Source organism: Pezoporus flaviventris, unplaced genomic scaffold (genome assembly GCF_033815535.1).
Source record: "Pezoporus flaviventris isolate CSIRO_AGI_PZ_B2104156 unplaced genomic scaffold, CSIRO_AGI_Pfla_v1 ptg000029l, whole genome shotgun sequence".
In the NCBI taxonomy this organism is placed as follows: Eukaryota; Metazoa; Chordata; class Aves; order Psittaciformes; family Psittacidae; genus Pezoporus; species Pezoporus flaviventris.
In genome coordinates this window covers 19,508,891-19,529,992 of record NW_026892577.1, presented here as the reverse complement: position 1 = coordinate 19,529,992, position 21,102 = coordinate 19,508,891, and the positions used below count along the sequence as shown (strand labels likewise).

At 59.6% G+C, this 21,102-nt stretch overlaps 1 protein-coding gene across 1 annotated transcript; it reads right to left on the bottom strand.

Moving 5' to 3' along the window:
* Window positions 1–9,010: 9,010 nt before the first annotated feature.
* On the bottom strand, window positions 9,011–20,442 carry IHH (Indian hedgehog signaling molecule). The gene is made up of 3 exons (XM_061459497.1): window positions 20,140–20,442; window positions 14,009–14,270; window positions 9,011–10,993 (listed from the first exon to the last, which is right to left on the bottom strand). The coding sequence occupies exons 1-3, from the start codon at window positions 20,440–20,442 to the stop codon at window positions 10,332–10,334; spliced, it is 1,227 nt and encodes a 408-aa protein (XP_061315481.1). The 3' UTR covers window positions 9,011–10,331.
* Between the last annotated feature and the right edge of the window lie 660 nt (window positions 20,443–21,102).

The window sequence follows — 21,102 nt, the reverse complement described above, 5'->3', positions numbered from 1 at the left end:
ATTTGCCCAGACGTTTTGTGGGATTTTCCTGGATGTGCCTCAGCTGGACCTTCAGAGCCCAGTCTTTCTTCAGCCACCTGAAAGCAGCAGCCACAGCATCTAAGCAGAGTGGGTGTAAAGCCCTGCAAAACCATTCATTGTTGACCTGAAGGTGTCCAGCTAGACAACTGGAGCTCTTTGCGTTATTTTTCTTTCCATAGCCTCAAATGGATTTTCTCTGTAAAACTTCCAGCCCTGCAAGGTCAAGCAGCAGGAGTAAAACCGGAAGAGCAAACACCCACAGGGCAAAGACATCCAGCTCTGGTGCATACAAGTTTTCAGCATCTGTAGAGACCCACAACACTCCCTACAGCAGTTCACATGCTTCCCCAGGCTGTCGCCAGCAGTGCCTGAGCTCCCAGAAACAAGCCATGGGATCACAGGTAGTATTTGGGAGCACAGGTCAGTTTTACAGCCCTGCTACTTCCTCAGTGTTACCTTGGGAAGCAACGTAACGTCCCTCAACAAACCCAGCTTTCCCAAGATCAAAGTCAAGAGTGCCGAGGATAATCCATAGCCTGATAAACAGTCACTGACTGGGACCAGACTTCCATTTTCCCAGAATCGAGTTCTTATCCCAGACATCAGATGAAGACGTGATCCATGCTGGGGCTGTCTTGATTTCTACCTGCTAAATGCACAGTTTAGCACTAGGTCCCTCTGGTGGGTTTGGGTTACCTCCTACATTTAGTCAGTAGAAGTTACCTTTGAAACAGGGACCAGTGCAGGAACCGCTGTGACTAACCCATCCCAGAGAGGCAACAGGCACCCTAATTTCTGCCCAGGCTATAGCTTTTAAGCCTAGAAGGAGCTCCCTGTCCCCAGGATGGCTGTACCCACTTGCTCAGCATTAGCTGGTCCCCAGGTTACAACTCCCAGAGCTTTCCATCTTTGGAAATGACTTCTCTGTAAGAGACCCACAGTGTAACAACCTTGTTTATAGCATCCCTCAGGAAACAATGGATCTTGCTGCTCTGGTCCTGGCGCCTCAGGTCACCTGCAGCACTGAAGTCCCAACCCAGCTAGTGGAAAAATACAGCCCAGAAGCACCACCGATGCTGGGGACAGAGGCTGTAAGCCTGCTTGCAGGTGCTTTCTCAGCCATTCCCCCATAAAAGGGGCTGTAGAAGTGTTCCACTCTCATTTATGTTCTGCAGCCTCCAGCCCAGAGAAGGCTGAACCCCTGGTCTGCTCCAGTTTGGGGTGCCCCAAGTTTTGTGGGAGCCCTGACTACTCCTCACAGTGGGATGCTGCCCTTTCCCTGCCCCTTTCAGCTGGGCCACCCACTATCTCTGGAGTCTGGGAAGCCACAGGAGGCTGGTGGGGAAGGTAAATAAACTGCCAACCCTTGGTGATTTGTGGCTAAATGAACAGTTGAAGTCACCTGTGAGCAACCCAGGTTGCGTTAACCAACCAGGTAATGAGTCTTAATCAGCACCCAGCAGTGGGAGCTGAGCCCAGCCTGTGTCAGACCTGGCACAGCCAGCCCAGTGTCCCAGGCTGCTCGGTGCTGTCCCCTCTGTATCTGCTCTGGAGGACAGAGCAGCCATCCACAGACTCCCTCAGAGATGCTCACAGGGGTCATATGTCTTTAGGGTTCTGCCCCTGCTCTGGTGATGGCAGGAGACAAGTGTCAGGCAAGTTGTTGAAGCCACCTCCCTGCCTGCTTCCAGGGATGCTGTGCTTAGCTGCTGGTATGCTCTGTCCCCCACAGGGTCTACCTGCTTTTGCCCATCCCAGGGCCTTCTGAAACAGCCACAGGCTCTGGAGGACTTCTCTGTCCTGTCACATCAGTAGCTCCATCAAGCAGGCAGGGATCTGTCCTGAAAGGCAGAAACTCCTATGCATCCATCGTCTGTCACTGCATGGGCTTGGAGCCCTCTGCTCTGAGCCCCACGTACCTGCCCAAGTGAAGGGGTTAACAGGAAAAGCAAACACAGCTCAAGCCCTCCTAGTCAAGCCTGCAGAGATTTCTGAGCAGCTGTTTATTTGGCCAAGCAATTCCTCAAATAAGCAGCCCCATCTCTGGTGGGACATGGAAAGCCTGAGCAGAAAAATGATGTTAACAGCTCCCATCCTGGAGTCAGGGGATGGCAAATCTGCATGGGAAGGCTTGCAGGACAGGGAGGGTGCTTGCCCTCAGCAGAAACAGCCAGGGCAGTTCTGAAGTGTCACACCTGATCCCATTACACAACCACCATGAAGGGCTGGAGCACCAGCATCCTACAGGATCAGGCCATACAGCTGCAGGGGAACAGGCAGGGGATGTCCTAGGGCTCCCTGTTATTAGCTGTTGGCTCAGCTTCCTGGGGCACAGTGATGTGCTACAGAGGTGATCTGCACAGGGACAGATGGCTTGTCCTGTTGTAAAGACATGGCTTGGAGAGACAGGGACACACAGTCAGATCAGATCCGCTTCTTGCAAGGAGCCAGGGCCTGACTGCTACATCTGCATTTCCATTAGCCCCTGACACCTTTCTCCTTCGATCCTGAAACATCCCCCAGCACCCACCCAGAGACCTCCTCTATCCTACTGCCTCCCACATCAGCTCAGGCAGCACCAGAGCTTTTCCTCACTGTCTGTCCTCACCCCAGGGGAGAGGCTAAACAGACAACATCTCCCATTGCTCAGCATCGTTCAGGAAAGCAGGGAAGTGATTGTATACATAGCATCCTTCCAGCTGCTTCCCTATGCCTCCATTCCCATTGCCCACACCCACCACGCCAGCACATCATGTCCAGTGCCACACATCCCTGGCAGAGCCAGACTTTCTTTCCCCGGCACCCCTAGGCTTTCTTCCCCCAGCACCACCATCTCTGGGTGCACCAGGGTATCCCCCATCCCTGCTTTTTCCTGTCATCTCCAGGATCTTCTGGTTTTGCTTTGGGACTTGCACTAAGGCCAGAGCTTCTCCCTCTAAGGGAAGGGAGTCAGGCCTCAGTTCTTGAGGGGTTGGTGGGGCAGTGCAGGGATGGGTGCAAGGCGACCCCCTCCACCCCACCACAACACAGTCTCACCTCTTCCCTGTAAATGGCCTTTCCATGGAGTTAGCTCCTAACCTGCTCCCAGGGTGACCAGAAAAATCAGCTGCTCCTTCCAGGACCTTGGGCTCTAATTAATGTCAGCTCATTAACAAGATAACAGCTATTTATTACCCTGTCTCCCTGGCTGCTGATTAACCCCTTCCCAAGGTGGGGGTAGGGGTGGTGAAACTGTGTGACAGGGATGGTGGGAGCCGGTGATGCCTCTGCAGTGAGACCCAGGGACACCTCAATAAGAATGGGACAGACAGAAGGACATGCAAATAGGGCTGCAGAAGGACCTGAGCAAGGGACAGATGGGAAAAGGGGTGGGTCAGGACACTTGGGTTTTCTTCATAGTGGTATGGCAAGGGCTTGGTGGATTAAAGCTTTGAAGGACCTCCCAAAACTTATGGGCTCCTGCTAGGCTGTCTCTGTGGCCTCCAGTGCACCCCTATGCCTCAGTGTCCCCACATGTCCCTACACCAGGCCATGGGGGACAGCACAAGCCTGTCGCTCAGCCCCTGTTTTGAGAAGCTGTCCCACAGCTAGTAGGAACCCACCAGCATGTCCTTATCTCGAGAGGCAAAACCAGCCCCAGCACCATGTTCCTTTCCCAGGCACTGCCTACACCACAGAGCAGTGGAGCTGGATGATCTTCCTGGGGCAAGAGGGAGCCTTTGCCTTGTCCATGCACTGGGTATGGAGGGCAGGAGCCAGAGGGCTGTGGTGGGCACAGTGCCCCAGCCTGGCAATAAAGCACCAGGCTGCAGGGGCTAATGCTCTCCATGCATCAATCACGCTGCTCCGTGGCTCCCTATTAGCAGGAGCAGTGGCTGGTTAATCAGGCTGAGGGCTTCGGCTCGTTAAGCTGACACCATCGTTGTGAGAGTGAGACATGGGGGCAGGCAAGGTGCCACTTATTTATTTTCTTCTTTCCCAGGGAATATATTAAACAAATTAAATTCCTGGAGTGTTGGGTCAGCACGGCCAGCTCTGCGCCTGCCCCAGCTCCACATAGCTCAGCTGTGGGGAGGGCACGGTGCTCCCCAGCCTGCAGCAAGCCCCTGGCACTGCTGCAGGGCCCTGGCTGTCCCCCGTGCCTCCACAGCACCCCTGTTTCCTTCCCTAGGCTGTACTGTGAGTGCGGCCACTCGGCAGCGCTGTGATCAGGAGGGCAGGAGATCTTGCAGGAAATGCAGACCATGATTTTGCACGGAAAGGTAACCCGGGAACCTGCCTGCTGCTCCTGAATGAGTTTCCTTGGCCCTGCAGGAGGGGAGCTGTGGTGTGCTCCAGTGCTTTTAGGGCATTTTGTAGCGCTGCCTGCCACAGAGAGAGCCAGGGGCTGGTTTCAGACGTAGCACCAAGCTTTTTTCTTTGCACTATGATATTAGGATGTCTGGGGTGGTGGCGGGTTGGCACTGCAAGGTCCCTCTAGCAAGCAGGAGTGCTAGGAGGGAGTGACCTTATTCTCTGTGAAAACCAAGTCTTTATCACAGGACTCCAGGATCTGGGGATTTAGGAAAAAACTGCATCCCAAGAACAGCTTTCAAACCACAAGCATTGACATCACTGGCATTGGCCCCAAATCACGTAGAGCCAGGAGAACAAGAGTCTTTGCTGAAGCATTCCCCTGCGCTGAACTCTTCGTCTGCTGCAGCATCAGTCACCCCTTCAAAGCCAAGTGCTGTCCCTGCTCAAACCCCTTGAGGGCTGGGATGCCTTTCCTTGCTGCCAGGCTGCTCTGCTCAACCCCAGTACCAGCTGGGTTTCAGGCCTGCTCCCTGACTGGTTAAGTGACAAACACAGATGGAAAACTTGCTGCGAATCAGTCATTAGTCCCTGGAGTTGTTTATTGACCATTTGCAACTCCACCCTTCATCATCACCTTTTTCCTTCCCCATTCTTCAGCAAAGTCAGCGGCAGCCTGTTCTGCTCCACTGTCCCACCCCATCCCATCATCCCCATCCCTTCAGAGTCTGGTCCCTTCCACTCAGTCCTTCAAGTGCCTCTTCATTTCAGGAAGGGACCCACCTTTAGCTGGTGGAAGGGTGACTCCCTGGAGGTTAGTGAGGAATTAGAGATAATTTAATTTACCTCCCTGTTCGGGCACTTTGATGAGCTGAAAGGCCTCTTGTCAGGCAGCGAATCCATCTTCCTCCAGCCTTACATCAAATTTCATTCACTAATTAGAAACTCCTGCCCCAGAGCGTGCTGCCTCCACCCCGGCCGCCCCTTCTCCTCACCAGCACCATTATGAAAATAAATCGTTCCATTAGCTGCGTTGTTGTGGCTGTGGGGCCCAGGCCAGGAGTTATTAGAGCAGGAAGGAGGGCGTTGGATTGAGACAAATGATTTATTGAGGAAAAGGACCCTGATTAGATTCTTACTTGTCCCCTGCACATGGTCACATACTCACACACCCCCATCCCGACATCATGGGCACCTCAGAGCCACTGGTGGAAGTCAGGTCCAAATGCTGCTGGGTTTCCCTTGCGGTCATATCCTGCTGGCTGTTCCCGTGGTGGTGGGAGACCCTGTCTTGTACTGGGACAATGTACGAGGTAATGGCTGCTGCCTGCTGCCAGACCACCCTGCATGGTCCCCAGCCACCTCTCCCTCGTACAGAGCGTGGGGGAGCACCAGCATGACCCCTGCTCTACCTATCCTGCAGCTAGGGAGGGGATATGGGAAGGGAAAAGTAGGCTTCAGTGTATTAGCTCTATACCCCACACCGTGGGAGAGGGAGCTAGGCACTGCTGGAGTGGGACGGTTTGCAGGGCTCACCCTGGGTGAGGGGAAATGGTGTCAGCCCCCTCTGTGGGTCCAGAGTGCTGTCTGCCCTGGAGACATGGGGCAGACATGGCTGCAGAGGTGGGCACTGCCCTCGGTGCCCGTGTCCCATGGTCCTCACAGTGCCCATGCTGCCACTATGGGCCATGCACATAAACCCAGCCTCTGCCGGGAAGACACAGAGATCAGGGACACAGGGACACCTGGGTGCTCTAGAGGCTGCCCGGGATATAACATCCTGGCTGGAAAGAGAGTAGTTGCGGGATTGGATGGCAATGCTGAGAGCTGGGGGATATTCAAGCATGCCCGATGAGGTGACGGGCATGTGTCTGTCGAGGGAATAAAGTTATGTGTAAGGATGCCTGTCTGTCCGCATCTGTACGGGCAGAGGGATGTGATGTGAGTCCCTGAGGCTCCTGCTTGCTGAAGACCCTCCAGCCCCCCCAGGCGAAGCTGCCAAGGGCAGGCAGGGGGGCTCTTGCAAGTGGAGGGAGCTGTCCCCACACTGGTGCCGTGGCTGAGAGAGGGGCAGGACGTGGGGGCTCGGGCCAGAGGGAGGTGGTGGAAGCATTTGGGGCACAGGATAGGCTCCACAGTCAATACCATGCACCACGCACTCTCCCGGGGCTCCCGTGGGCTCCTGCCCCCGGAGCAGCAGCACTCCGAAAAGCCATTAAACTAAATTAAGCTAATGAGAGTGGGAAGCGGATACGGGCTCCCTCTGCGGGCACCCGCCTGCTGGAAGCATGAGGGCCCGAGCCGGGCTATGAAGCTTCCTTCCTCTGGGCTTTTTTGGTGGGCAGCTATGGGTCTGTCTGCCTTCTCCGGGAGGAAGATACCTACAACCTGCTGTTGCATGCAGGTCCAGATATTTCGGGGTGTACCTCCATCACCATCACGCCCCAGGCCATGGGGATCTGGTTAGACCCAGAGAGTCCGGGTGATGGGCACAAACCTCCTCCTTGGCCGGGAATATTCCCTGCACCGCGGGGAACGTTTAGCCTTGCAGTCCCGCAGGATGCCCTCCCTGACGTTTCTTCGTACCCGCGCTGCGCTGAGGTGCAGTTCCCCATGAAGAGGAGATGCTTTCGAGGTGCTCCGCTCTCCGAGCTACCCCCCGCATTGCCAGCGGGGCTGTTGGGCGCTGCTACGGCAGAAGGCCACGGTGCGAGGGACAGACGGGAGAGGCGGGGACGGGAACAAGTATCTCCCCTTGTTAACAGCGCCAGACCCTGTAGCCTTTTCAAGGCTCTGAATAGGGGGTGGTACTTCTCCGCCCCTGAATTTGGGGCAGGGGGTGTGCTGGTGCTGGCTTAACAAGCTTAGACAGGGCTGGAGGCATGGTGGGGAGGACATGCAACCCCAGATGGGAGCATGTGGGGGGTTTCTCCTGCACCACATGCCCTTCCTCTCCCTCCCGCCCACCATTGACATGGTAATGAGGACAAATTGATGGAGAGACATCCATTGTGGTACCCTCCAGCCTGGCCCGTCTGCCGGCCACCCACCAGCATCCCCATCCATCATCACCCAGCCGGAACTCTGGTGGGACCCCTCTACTCGGGACTGGCACCCTGGGAGATGGGGCTGCTTCAGGTGCCCACGAGCAGAGGGGCAACCCCTAGGTTGCCTTGGTTCTCCTGGGGCTGAGTGACAAGAAAGAGGGGGACATCCAGGGAAGAAAGACCCCCTTCATTAAGTCCTGTCAGCTGTACATGATTTTGTCCTCACTATTACTACCATGGGGATTTATATATCTAGGAGGGGAGTTACTATGGCTTCAGAAAGACCCCAAAATCTTCCTTATGGGTGTTCCCCCTTCCTCTTGCTGCTCTAGGAACAGCCAGGGAACAGAGCCAGGACCCCTGGCTTTCCCTGCTTCCACCCAAAAGCAGTCCCCCAATACTCTGCAGCACCCTCCTAATGGGCAACAAGTTGTACCACATACTCACTAATACCCTAAAAACCTGGTCCTGGAGATGGGCTGCCCACAGCACCACAGGGTACCTCAAAGGGCACATTCACTCCCTGTGCATCCCCTGCCTGCAGCTCCCCATGCCTGCGATGGCAGCCTGATTGAAATTTCACTCCATAAAGCGCCTCTCAAAAGCCTGACCTCATGGCCCCCCCGGGGACCAATTTGTCCTTCTCTGTAATAAGAACCTAATTAAATTAGCTCAGTCACCTCGCAGAGCCCTTAAATTAGTTGTGGTGATGAGGGCCCTTGCTGACAGCCTGCTGCTGAATTGCTCCACACTTACCATGCCATGGGGTCCAGGGAAAGCCCTGGAGGGACTGTGGTCCCAAGGGAGAAAGACCAGGGCAGGACAGCTTGGAGATGCGGCAAGGGTTGCACAGAGGGGTGTTTGGGTAGGGCAGGTAAGTGAGGTGCTGGCTGGTGGTCTTCCCTTCTGCTGGGGTGGAGGGTGACAGGGCTGGCAAGGGGTAAGGGGACAGAGCCAGCAATGATGAGCACTAGTGACATTGAAAACCCAGTGTATAGGGTAGGGGTCCACCTTCTCCAGAAGCACTGGGCTAGCAGGTGGTGTAGGGATGGAGATGGTGGGGAAGGCTGTCCCAGCATGGCCAGGCACATGGGTGATGGGCCCAGACTGGGATGCAGAGGTGCCCCTGCCAGTCCCACAGTGGCTGTCCCTCCCACATCCTGCCCCACTTGCCTTAGTTTCCAGGTGGCTCCAGTGACAGCTTTGTCCCATGTAGGCCTCTGGCTGCCCACCTCACCTGGGTACAAGGGAGTTGGGAGGGAGAGCTCACCCTTGCTGTTGGAGGCATTGAGCAGCCAGATCTTGCTCTTGGAAAAGCACAAGAGGCCCTCTAGCCCTGGCTGCCCTGCTTATGATGGGCAGTGAGCACTTCCCATCCCTGCCTCACTCCCCACACCAGAGCTCAGAGTGACTGTCTGGGAGATGACGGATTTATTTGGCCATGTCCCCGACCAGGAAAGTTACATCCAGTGAAGAGACAAAAAACACACCTGCAGTCAGCCGTGCTCGCACTCTCTTACTTTGCCCTGGACACCGATCACCATGAAAACTGTGCTTTAAAACAATTAAATAATTTCTGCTTTTTGTTAAAAAAAAAAATAATCATCCCCCAACCAAACAGTTTCACCCCCCACCCCACCCCACCCCCCCCCCCGTCTCACCTGCACGTGCCCACGCTGCCTCCCATCCATGGCACGTACAAAGAGCAGGTCAATAAATAAAGATGCATGATGCTGCAGGGGGAACACGGGTCACAGCTTCCCCCAGACCTTCTTGCCTCTGCTAACATGGAGCCGGGGGGGGCTGAGACTCTGGACAGAAGTTTGAGGGGGGAAGCGTGGCTGCAGCTCTGACAGCATTCCCCCCAGGTCCCGGGAGCGGGTGAGCAGCAATGAGTTACCCTGAGGGTTTTGGGTGCTGGGGCGTCAGGGAGGATGGGCCAGGCAGGGTCTGGAGCTTGAGGAATGGTTTAGCTTTGGGGTGGGAAAGGCATGTCTGTGGGTTCAGCCAGCTCAGGGCAGGATGCACAGAGGCAAGGGAGGGAGCGCTTTTCTCCCATGATGCTTTCCTTCCCCACATCTGGCTGCAGCCCCAGGTCTCCCTACCAGTGTGTGCCCATGCCTGGCTGACACCTGCACCTTCCTGCCCACACCCCTGCCTCTGCAGCCCCCTCTTGCCAGCTAGAGCCCCCCATGAGGTCACAGCATCCCCATGGGCATGCCTGGCCAGGTGGGTACAATACTGGCTTTGAGCAGAGCTTGGGTCCCACTACAGAGTCCCTTGCTCCAGCAGCATTTGTGTCACCAACTCTGGAGTTTCATGCCTGCCCTTCCAGCCCTGCCAATGCTTGGGCACCCCAGGCACATAAGGACTGGGTTTGGGTGCCCCCCCTACACCCATAGTCAGGGCCTAAGGGCAAGGCACAGTTCCAGTACCTAGATCACCCTCTTCCCAGCTTCCATGTCCCAGGGGTGGGAATGGCATCGCCTGCCCTCCCACCCGGGCTGCCCAGCAAAGTGCCCTGGGGTCCTTCTCCCAAAGCCTCTCCACCGGGTGCAGGCAGGCTGGAAGCCCTGCTGGAGCAGTCTGAAGCCAAGAGCTGTCTCCTCTTCCCTCTCCCCCTGGCCTACCAGACCTCTGTCGTTAGCTAATTCTGCACACGCACACGTACATCACGCACACACACAAATAGCAGCATGTGGATCCAGCCGGGGGCAACCCCATGGTCAGGGGGGAACCCTTTGTGCCTTCCGCCTGCACCAAGGAACAGGGGGTGAGGAGGGAGTGGTGGGCATGGAGGAGGCACACCAGGCAGCACCAGTGCTCCCCAACTGGGAGGTGGCTGTGCCCCAAGCAGGCAGGGCTGGAGGCAGCTCTACATGGGCACCCAGGTTTGGGAGGGGGTGCTGGCCCCCGGTGAGCCGCCCTGCAGCCACCACCTCCACCAGCAGCACTGGCTGGGGCGCACCCTCAGCTCTCCATCTGGGGTACCCCCAGCGGGTGGAAGCTGTCGGGGGGCAGGAGCAGCCTTCCCAGGTGGTAGAGCAGCCCTGAGTACCAGTGCACGCCGTCCCCCTGTACCCCTGGCCACCCCACCACGCTGTGGTAGAGCCGAAGTGGCCAGAAGGCCAGCTGTGCCAGATGTTGCTCCTGCACCAGGGCGAAACAGGAGGCCACCACACCGTCCACCACCAGCGTCCCGTGGCGCGTCAGTGGGGCATAGGCCCCCACATCCCTGCGGTCCCGCACCGCCACTACCTCGGCGGGCTGCAAGCCACCACCCCCCGCCACCACCAGCACAAAGTGTCCAGGGCGCACGCGGCTGGCAAAGGTGGGGCGGAAGCGGGCGGCGGGCGCTGAGGAGTTCTGAGCCACAAAGAGCAGGTGGGTGGGTGTCAGCACCAGGCGTCGCGGTGGCTCCCGCGTCTCGATGACATGGAAGGAGGTGAGGGCACGGGGTTCCTTGTCCAGGAAAGCCAGGAAGTCGCTGTAGGTGGGCCTGCCTGCCTCGTCCATCGCCAACACCCGCTGGCCTGGGCGCAGGGCCCACAGCGGTGTCTGCACACCATCCTCCAGCATTGCCAGTGCCCGCCCAGGGAAGCAGCCACCCGTCTTCGCAGCGGCCGAGTGCTCTGCACAGGAAAAGAGAGGACAGGAGGGTTACCTGTCTGACAGAACCCCAGCATCACCCCTCCATGACACACAGCAACCCTCTCAGGCTGCCTGGCTTTGCCCACCTGGGGATAACCCTTCCGTGGCATCACCAACAATCACGCGTCCCTTACACACCCCCAAGCCGCTAATCCAGGCTCTCTGAGTGTCTATTCCCCCAGCCACCGTTTCACTGGGGGTGGCAATTGAGGGCTCAAGCCACACATGGCAGCATCTGCTTCACGCTATGGTGCCAGTGTACTGCCCAGCAGGCCCAGGTCCTGCAACCTGCTTGGCAAGGGGAGCAGGGCACAGCCATAGCCCCAGACGCACAAGGCAGTGTCAGGGGCACCCAAAGCTCAAAAGCAGGGAGGCAGAGCCCTGAGTTAATGTCAGGCTGAGGAGAGTGCTCTGCACGCTCACATCATCCCCATCCCCTGCGGTGCTGGGCCTGGGTACTGCTGGGGAGGATGCTACAATGAAGGGTGCGCAGAGTGCAGCACCCTCCCCCAGCACCGTGGCACCCATCCACCCCACTCTGTAGCCCTGCTCCGTTCTGCCTGCTCACCCCTGCACCACACACACCAGCCACCTCTTTGAGCTGCAGGGAGACATCACAGCCTGCGGCCATCATCAGGAAAAAGCCACCAGCTTTCTGGGCAGGGCTTTGCTAGCAGCTGTGACAGGGTAGAGCACCCAAACTCTCTGGACTTGTCCCCTGGGATAGTGGCACAGCATTCCTACCCCTCCTCAGATGAAAAGATGTAGTAAGACACCAAGTATCACCAGGGTAACATCCTGGCACTTAACAGCGGAACCCTGGCTTCCCAAGGAATGGCACTCACCTCCCACAGCAGCTCTGCTCTCCCAAGCCCCAGCAACCCCTATCTCAGCATCTATATGATGTCCTCCCATCATCTGCTAGGGTCATCTCATCCAGGGTCCTGCTCCTGGCCCTGCACAGTCCCAGCTTCTAGCTCCCAGCCCCAACCCCCCCCCCCCCCCCTCAGGTCCCTCTCCCACCTCCCTCATCTAATCCCTGAGTGCCCCCACCCAGATGGCACTGCCCTCCATCACTCCCCAGCTCTGCACAGAGCCAAATCCCAGCCCCCAGGCCCATGAAGAGAGGCATCCATCTCGGGGACAGAATCCTTTTATTGCTCAGATGAGGTGCAGGGTCTGCCCCGTGCCTGCCCTGGAGGCCAGGTCCCAAATCCTGCACCCTGCATCCCCGGGCAGGCAGCAGAGCTGTGGGGAGGGGCTGGCAGGAGGGCAAGAGCGGCACCTGGCAGAAGCGGGGTGCACAGGTGCTGGGCATGGAGGGGTGCAGGAGGGGACCCGAGGAGACACAATACATATAACAGGCCATGCAGCCATCCGTACAAAAATAAAAGCCATTTACTAAGAGGCAGGGGCAGCCCAGCTGTCCCTTGTACACAGCTCTGGGGGGTGGTCGTGATATGCACCGCACAGCCTCCAACACACACTCCTGGGCTCCCCATGGCCTCGGGGATAAATATGGTAGACGCAGAGCCCCAAAAAGTCACTGTGCAGTGAGGGGGCTGTGGACAGCCTTCAGAAGCCCTCCAGGGCCTCAGGGCCCCAGTCTGCTGCCTGGGTCACAGCATCCCTCTTCGGTTGGTCCCAGCATTCAAGAACCTGCGTCCTTCTTCAGGGACACAGCCCCACTCCTCTAGCCAGCCCCAAGGCTCTGGGGTCATGGTCCTTGCTTCAAAGCCTGGCCCCTCTCCTCCGGCCAGCCCCACAGGGTGCCCTGGGGCACAGAAGCCCTGGTCCTTCTCTCGCGTTTCGTCCCTCTTCTTCGGGGGCGCGTCGGTCCCTCTCTGCGGCGTGATCGCCCCACCTCCATCGCCGGCCAGCCTTGCGCCTGTCCTGGCACCGGCACGGGGGAGCGGGTCAGCGCGGAGGGCCCGGCTGGCGTCTGGGGGACTCCGGCCGCTGGCCACGGGCTAGGGCAGCAGGACAGGCACAGTAGTGCGGTGGGAACCGAGCCCGGCAGCAAGAGACGCGGGGCGACACCGGCGCAGCAGCTCCGGTACCACCGCGGCACACGGGTACGCGGGCACAGCTGTGGGCATGTGTGTGCAGACACAGCCCTCTGCCTGTGCAAGCTCTCCGTGTGCCAAGCCTGTCGCGACACGGGCACGCCCGTGTCGGGACAGCCGCTCAGCCCCCTCCTGGCCGCGGGGGAGCGCGGCTCGGCTCTGGGCGGCGGGCGCGGTGATGGGCCACTGCTGCCCTCTGCCGCCAGCGCAGCCGCTCCGCCGGGACCTGCAGCATCCCTGACAGGGGCAGCAGCCTACCCCCAGGCTAGGGGGTGCCGTGCACCCCACGCAATTCATTCCTGGCCACGGGCAGGGCCGGCGAGCAGCATCCCCGTTCACGGCGTAGAACAAACAGCATCAGCACCCTCACTCCAGTCCAGCTGCCTCTGCCCTCAGCACTCCCAGTTCTTCCCCCTTCCTCTGCACAGCAGAGCAGCTGTTCCCAGAGTACCCTGGTCTGTCCCTGCCTGGGGGTCCCTGTCCCCGGCCCTGGCCAGTCAGGGCTGGATGAATGCTGCTGTGACAGCAGAAGCCCAAGAGATGCCAGCGGTGGAGGAGGGCAAGGCTGAATGGAGCTGAGCATGGGCAGGTGGCGCTAAGGGACTGCAAGGGCAAAGGCAGGGGAGACAGATGTGATGGGGGACAGGCTGTGGGAGAAGGGGATATGGGGTGGAAAATGTAGAGGAGGTAGACAGGGTGAGTCAGGGTGCAGGTACAGGGGAGTGAGACAGAGAGTTTCTCCCATGGCACTGCTGGCCAAAGATGTGTGACTCACTCCCCAGCCGACTGTCTGTCCCAGACAGGGAAATCATGCTGCGAGAGCCAGTGGCCCCCAGAAGCATCCCACACAGCCAGCTGCAACAGTGGGACTGGCCCCTGGCCCTGCTCACTGCCCCCCCTCCCCCCGCCCCCACCCCCCCTGGGCCTTACCTGACTTGACAGAGCAGTGGATGTGTGCCTTGGACTCGTAGTAGACCCAGTCAAAGCCAGCCTCCACGGCCAGGCGAGCCAGCATGCCATACTTGTTACGATCCCGGTCTGAGGTCGTGATGTCGACGGCTCGGCCCTCGTAATGCAGTGACTCCTCTGAGTGGTGCCCGTCCTCATCCCAGCCCTCTGTCACCCGCAGCTTCACCCCTGGCCACTGGTTCATGACAGAGATGGCCAGGGAGTTCAAGCGGTCCTTGCAGCGCTGCAGGGCAAAGGGGCAGAGTAAGTAAAAGCTTTTGGGAGTGCAGGGGTTAGCTGCATGGTTGGCAGGTTGCATCCCACCATGCTTCCAAGAAGCCTCTCTGGGTCCTCAGGCCCTTTCAGGGGCTGGTCTAGCAGAGGAAGATCTGAGAACGAGCTGCCGTTTCCATCCCATGCCCTCCAGACTCCCTGCAGTGCCTGTTATCCCACTCTTTGATCCAGCATCTCCCAAGGGTGTGAACCCCAACAGGGCAGCCATCTCCTCCTCCATCTCTCCCCCAGTTCCTGGGATGCTGGAGAGCCTTTTGGACAGCACAGCCTGGGCTGGTGTGAAACACCTTCTGCTTGCAGACACCTGCCCTGTGCTAGCATTGCCTCAGGGGCTCCCAGGTAACAGAAGGAGGACTCAGGATCCCCCAGGGTCCCCAGTACTATCCCCAGGCACAAATGAAACAACCTGCCCCGTCCTCAGTACTGTTCTGGATGGTCCTCCTCAAGTCCTGAGGCACAAGGACACAGCACTGGGCAGCCTCATACCTTCATCTAGCCACTTCTTATGTGGGAAATGCCAAACCTGACCAAGAGCTCTGTTGTGCTGGAGCAGAAAGGATGGGAGGTGAAGCCCCCTCCACCTCTCCACACCCCAAGGGCTGAAAAGCCAGAGGTAAGGAACTGCAGCAGATCCCAAAAGCCCCACACCTGGGGGCCACAGAGGTCACCCAAGCAAGGCAACAGCCCTGCCTTATCCCCCCGTCACAGTCCTCCCCAGCAAGCAGAGGCGATACCAGCCCCAAATGCATGTGCTGCAGCCGCCCTGCACTGCCCGCTTCCCACAGCCACAGCTCCATCTCGGGGAGGAACCAAGCCCCTCCACCCTGGGCTTGCAAAAGTACAGCCCGTGCTTCTGATCCCTTCCCTGCTGCAAAAGGAATGAAGGAGAGCTAAGAAAGGTGTAGAAAGAGCAATACGGGAGCCTCAACACAAATCCAGGTGAATGGGTGAGGACTGTGCAGCCTGGAAAGGAGATTCTGGGGGATCCCAGAGAGCGCTCTAAAAGCAAAGGACAGAGCACTCATGTGTGAGGTAGGTCTGGGAAGCATTAATGAAACGACTGGGCAGCAGCCTTAAAGCCAGCCACTGCAGTGGATAGTTTTCTGTGATATCCAGCTCAGCACTGGAACTCACCGCCACAGGACGTCATGGTGAGACACACTTACAGTGAGCATGAACCGTGGCTATAAAACTCAATGCTGATTATGCCCTCAGGTTCTGAAATGTCCCAGCACTGCTTCCACAGGGAACTGACCCCCAAAACTTTGAGTCCTCACCCTATCCCCAAGTACTGCTCCAGTCCTGGGGAGGTGGGTGCTGCTGCTCTCAGGGAAGCCTGTGTGTGCTTGGCAGGGTCAGGGCCCCAGGAAGGGCAGTGCCAGGCAGGCCTTTGCCCCACATGGGGCGAGGGAGCACCTCTGCCCTCATCCCACGGCTGCCTGGGTGTGGGGAGATAAGCCAGGAAGGTGTTGGACAAACAGTTGCCAGGTGAGGGGAGGAGGAGGAAGGAAGGGAGTGACTTTTGTCCCCATCCAGCCCCACTTGGTGCCACTTGGCACAAGAAGTTCCCAAGGTCCCTGGACCCATGGGGGCAATGCAAAGAGGAGCAGTAAGGGGGTTGAGGGATGGAGGCAGGCAAGGAGTTCCCAATGCCTCCCTTATATACCCCAGCCATCAATTCAGGAGTCCCTCCGCCACTCTCTTGCCAGCAGCCCACTCTGCGCACCCCTCATTTCCTTACTGCCAGCCCGTCTGCCCTCCAGGAGCACCCTGCCCACACACGAACATCGAGACCCTCCAAGCGCTGTCCCCGCGGCAGGGACACTGCCTACCACCAGCTCCTGTGACCCACCGGGGCTGCCTTGTCTCCTGCCTGTGCCGATCCCTGCACAGCCCCAGCCCAAGAGTCTCACCTTCCCCTCCAAGCCGCAGGCAGCGCCCGGCTGCCGGTCAGCCTGCCCGGCTGGGCGCACAAACTCGAGCTCCGAACGCTCTGTTCCCGGGCTGTCGGGCCCGGCGGCCATGCCTGTGCCTTTGGTGGCCAGCAGGTGTCAGAGCACGGGCAGGGAGCGGGCAGGGACTGGCGCGGAGCAGGTACAGATCGGAGGGGAGGAGGGAGTGATGAGCAGGGAGCAGGTACCAACGGGCGGGGAGCGGCAGGGAGCAGGCAGCGACAGGGAAGGAACAAGATCAATGGACAGGGAGCAGGCGGGGACAGGCAGGGACGGTCGGGGAGAGAGCAGGTACTAACGGGTGGGGAGCAGGCACGGGTGCACAGGGCAGCAGTGGACAAGGAGCAGGCAAGGATGTGAAGGGAACGGGTAGATATGAGGAGGGAGCAGGCAGGGATGAGCAGTAGTAAACGGAGCAGAAAGTGATAGGTAAGGACAAGCAGGCAGGATGAGTAGGAAGCAGGTACAGGAGGCAGGGAGAAGACAACAGGGAAGGGTAGCCAGAGATGAGCAAGGAGCAGGCAAAAATGGGCAGGGAGCAGGCATGGCCAGCAGAGAGCAGGCACAGATGGGCAGGGAACAAGTAGGGACGGGTACTACCTGCCCAAGGGCTCTTCTGCCTGCACAGACAGGTAGGCAGGGACCCATAAAGCCATGGTCATGTGCTGTCTGCAGGCTCTGTGCTTGCTGGGGGCTACAGGGAGAGCCCACCTCCTCCCCAGACAGAGCCCAGAGGGCCTGGAACATCCTCGGGGACCAGGCTGACCATGTTTGCCTGAGTGGCATGGTCCCACTCCTGCCTGAAAGTGAACACAAGATCTCGAAATGTGACAGCAAAGATGTGGAAATGCTGCCATAGCACACGGGCCCTGGCTGGAGTGGGATGTCTGAGCTCAGCGGTGTGGCACTGACCCCTGGCCATGGCTCATCAGCCCCAGTGCTGCTCTGGTGCCCAGCCAGGAGGATGACACCCATGCAATAGGCATACAGCAGGGTTTAGGGTGAAAGCAGGTGGTGACAGTGTGTAAGAGGGGACACAGCTTGTCCCTGTAGTGGCACCCCCATGCTACGTGCAGGATGGGCTCTGTGCCACTACACTGAGCTGTGTGGCTCTGTGCTTTCCCGTGCACATCATGGTGGAGACCCTGGGGATGTTAGGCTGGCATGATCAGAGATATTCCCCCAGTGACCAACATCAGCATCTACTTTCTTGTGTCCAGACTGGGAACAGAATCATGTCTTACGGGAGAAGTTAAACCCCTTTAGGCAATGCAGCAGGTCTGGAAAGAAGGGCACAGCTCCAAGACAGGACACCATCAGCAGGGACCCCAGGGCCATGTGAGCAGATTTACGCAGGACACACAGGTGTAACAGCCTCAGCAGAGGGGTTGTGAATAGAGTGTGTCTGGCTACAGCTACCTTATGTCCAGAGCCTGGTCAAGAGAAGAGGGGTTCCACTAGCATCTCCCCCCAAGGTGAGATTTCTCCCAAAGTAAGCTTAGAGTCCTCTCCCAAGGTCTCCATGACAAATTCCTCACCACTGTAAGGATGGTCTCCACACCAGCTGGGCCTGCAAAGGGTGATGGCTGGGGTAGGGAGAGGCTTGGGGGACTGGGACTCCATGGGGGCAGGGGACCCAGGACATTCCTGGGCCAAGCTGCCATGGAGAGGTGAGGCGGGCTCTGCCTCCAGCCTTATCTCAGCACCTCCGAGTGGGACCAGCGAGAGCAAACACACTGGAATTCTTGAGGAAGATGAAACGATAAAGGAAAGGCGGGCAGAGAGCAGCACTACCCACCCCCCAAAGCAGGCGGCATCTTCCGGCTGCCTGGGACACCCAGACCCTTGGACTTGGGGAAAGAAAACAGGTTTGAAGTGAGTCAACAGCAGTAAAAGCCAGTGTGCTGGGGGAAGGGACAAGGAGTTGGGTCAATGGCCTTTCCAAACCATAGCAACATAGGGCATGGTGCCAAAACTGGAAGTCCCATGTCTGGGAGCATCTCCCACAGCCAGGGGCAACAGACAAGCTCATACAGCTGAGGGATGGCAGCAAGCTGCCAGAAGTCATGCCACTTCCACAGCAATGGGGACAATTCCCTGCAGGTCTGCCTAAAGCACCATGGTACCCATCAATGCATGGATGTGTGGTGGCCAGGGACCCTGCTGAGTAAGAGCCCTCATTTGGGCACCCCAAGAAGACCAGGGAGCTTTCAAAGGCAGCGGGACAGCAGGAAGTGTAGCAAGTGGAGCATGGAGCCCTCCCTCTCCCAGGGATGCATCTCCCAGGGATGCAGACACTGGCTGTATTAGGGCAGGTGGTGGGAGCACTCTCAAGAGCAAACTCAGCCTGAAGCATTCTCCTGCCTTCAGCTCAAGCAATACTATGTCACCCACTTTCCCAATGCATGGAGCAGCAGAGCTCACTATTTCCTCAAGTGTCCCTGAATCTGTTCCCCAGGGGATGCAGACTCCAGCCCAGCACCAGGGCTCCAGGCACCAGCAACTTCGACTTCTACAACTCCCCAAGCTTGGTGCTGCCTCACAGGGATCCTGGTACCTCTGCTTCAGTCCCTAACGTAAGAACCACCCCGGAGTGTGGTCCCTGCCACAGGGACCTGCCCCCAGGGCACATGGGGTTGCAGAACTGTCAAACCAGCACTCAAACAGCTTCTCCTCCCACTGTTAACAGCACCTGGGTCAGAAACCATGGCCAGAGCCCCACTCAGTGGCCACCACCACAGCTCACCCAGCCGTCGGTCCTGCACCCAGAGTGCAGCGGTCAGTAGGGTGGCCCTGGCTCCCATCCGCCTCCCCCAGGAGCTCACTCAGGCTGTAACCCAGTGCTGAGGCTGGTGGCCAGGTTTCTTAGCAAGGCCGTGCAGCTCCTTATCTGCATTCCTGAAACCCTCAGGCATTCTCCTGGCAATATTAAAACACAGAGTAACCTTCGTCCAGCATCATCCCCCCTTCCACTGCTGTCCTCTGTCCCCCCACCTCTCCTTCCCACTGGCCCAGAACACTTGTAAACTGACGGCAACAGGGCATTTGCTGTAACAGGTTGTCCCTGTCCCCAGGTGCAGCAAGCAGCCCGCACCGGGCACCTCTCACCATTCCACCCGAGACACACGGGTGGAGGGGGCACTGAGGCACGGCACAGGGTTTCGGCGGTCCAAGGTCAGCAAGGGCGCTCCGGGAGCCCAGCTTGTGGCTCTGCCTCCTGCCCTCCCTGCCAACACACCGGGCTCTGCCCTGTCCCTCGGCTGCAGCGGGCAGGCTGCCTGCTCTGCCGGCCGGCGCACAGAGCACGGGGGTGAGGGCAGTGTGGGTGCAGCGGGGCAGGGTGCTATCGGATCGGGAACAGAGTGGCATGGCAGGGGATGCACCAGGGCAGGCTGCTGCCAGCTTGGAGGTCGGGGCGCTATCAGCTCAGGGGACCAGGGGACATGGGTCGTAGCACAGCCGGGCAAGGCGCTCCCAACTCCGAAGGCACAAGGGCACACTTCAGGGTGCAGCAGACATAAGTGCCACAGGATCCGAGGGTCAGCGGGGCAGGGTGCTGCCATCTCGGGGGACAGGGTGCTGCCGGCTCCGGGAGCAGCGTGCTGCCAGCTCCGGGTCCGACGCGCTCAGCCCAGCCGAAGAGGCAGAGGTTTGCAGCGCCCGGCGATGGGAGATGCCCGCTCTCCACAGCCGACAGCCAGGGCCGGACACCGGGATGCCCGGGTCAGGACGGGGAAGCCGCAGCGCCGGGTCTCCCGCAGCTGGCCGCGCTGCCCCAGGGGAGCGGAACGCAGAGCGCTCCCTAGTAGCACCGGTGCCCGCCGATGCCCGACGCGGGGGCCGAAGCGGGCGGCGGCGGGACCGTACCTGGGTCATGAGCCGGTCGGCGCCGGTGTTCTCCTCGTCCTTGAAGATGATGTCGGGGTTGTAGTTGGGCGTCAGCTCCTTGAAGCGCTCCGAGTTGCGCGCGATCTTGCCCTCGTAGCGGCCGCTGGCCCCCAGCGTCTTCTCGGGGACGTTGGGGCTGAACTGCTTGTATGCGAGCGGGATGAGCTTGCGGGGCGGGCGGCGGCGGCTGCCCACCACCCTGCCCGGCCCGCAGCCGCGCACGGCCGGCGCCAGCAGCAGCGCGTACCCGCTCAGCAGCAGCAGCAGCCGCGCTGGCTTCATGGCGAGCCCGGCGGCCCCGGGGCGGCCCGGGGGACCGGCGGCTCCGGGGGCCCCGCTAGGCTCTGCCGCCGCTCCCTCCGCCCGCCCCGGGGCTCCCCATGCGGCGCGCAGCCGGCGGCGGGCAGGTGCCGGTGCCGGTAGAGGCAGCGGCGGGGTGCGGCGGCTGCCCGGCGCGGGTGCGCTCTGGCTGCCCGGTGCGGCGGGCTGGCGTCGGCCCGCTCTGAGCTGCTGTGGCCCGGCGGCGGCAATAAATAGCGAAGGGCCGTTTGTTTTGGCAGGCGAGCGGGCGCTTGCGGGGCTCAGCGCTGCTGGAGCCCCCCGCGGTTTGCGCCCCGGCGGTCAGCGTGGCGGGGCTAGAGCCGGAGCCGGAGCCGCCGCTGCCTGCGCTCCCCGAGCAGGAGTGAGAGGGGAAATTGAAGAGATCCGGGACCGGGAACCGCCAGGACCGCACCCTGCCCGTGTCCCAGCCTCCCAGCGCCCTCCCTCTCTCGCCTCCTCCCCGCGGAACCTGCCCCGGGCCGCCCGCAGCCTCCTCCCCCCCCGGCCGAGCCCCGAGGCCCGCAGCCCACCCCGCCGGGGGTGCCCGCAGCCACCTGCCCCCAGGGACAGCTCCGCCGCCGCCCCGAGGCGCGCCGGTCCTGCCACACACCGTACACCCCC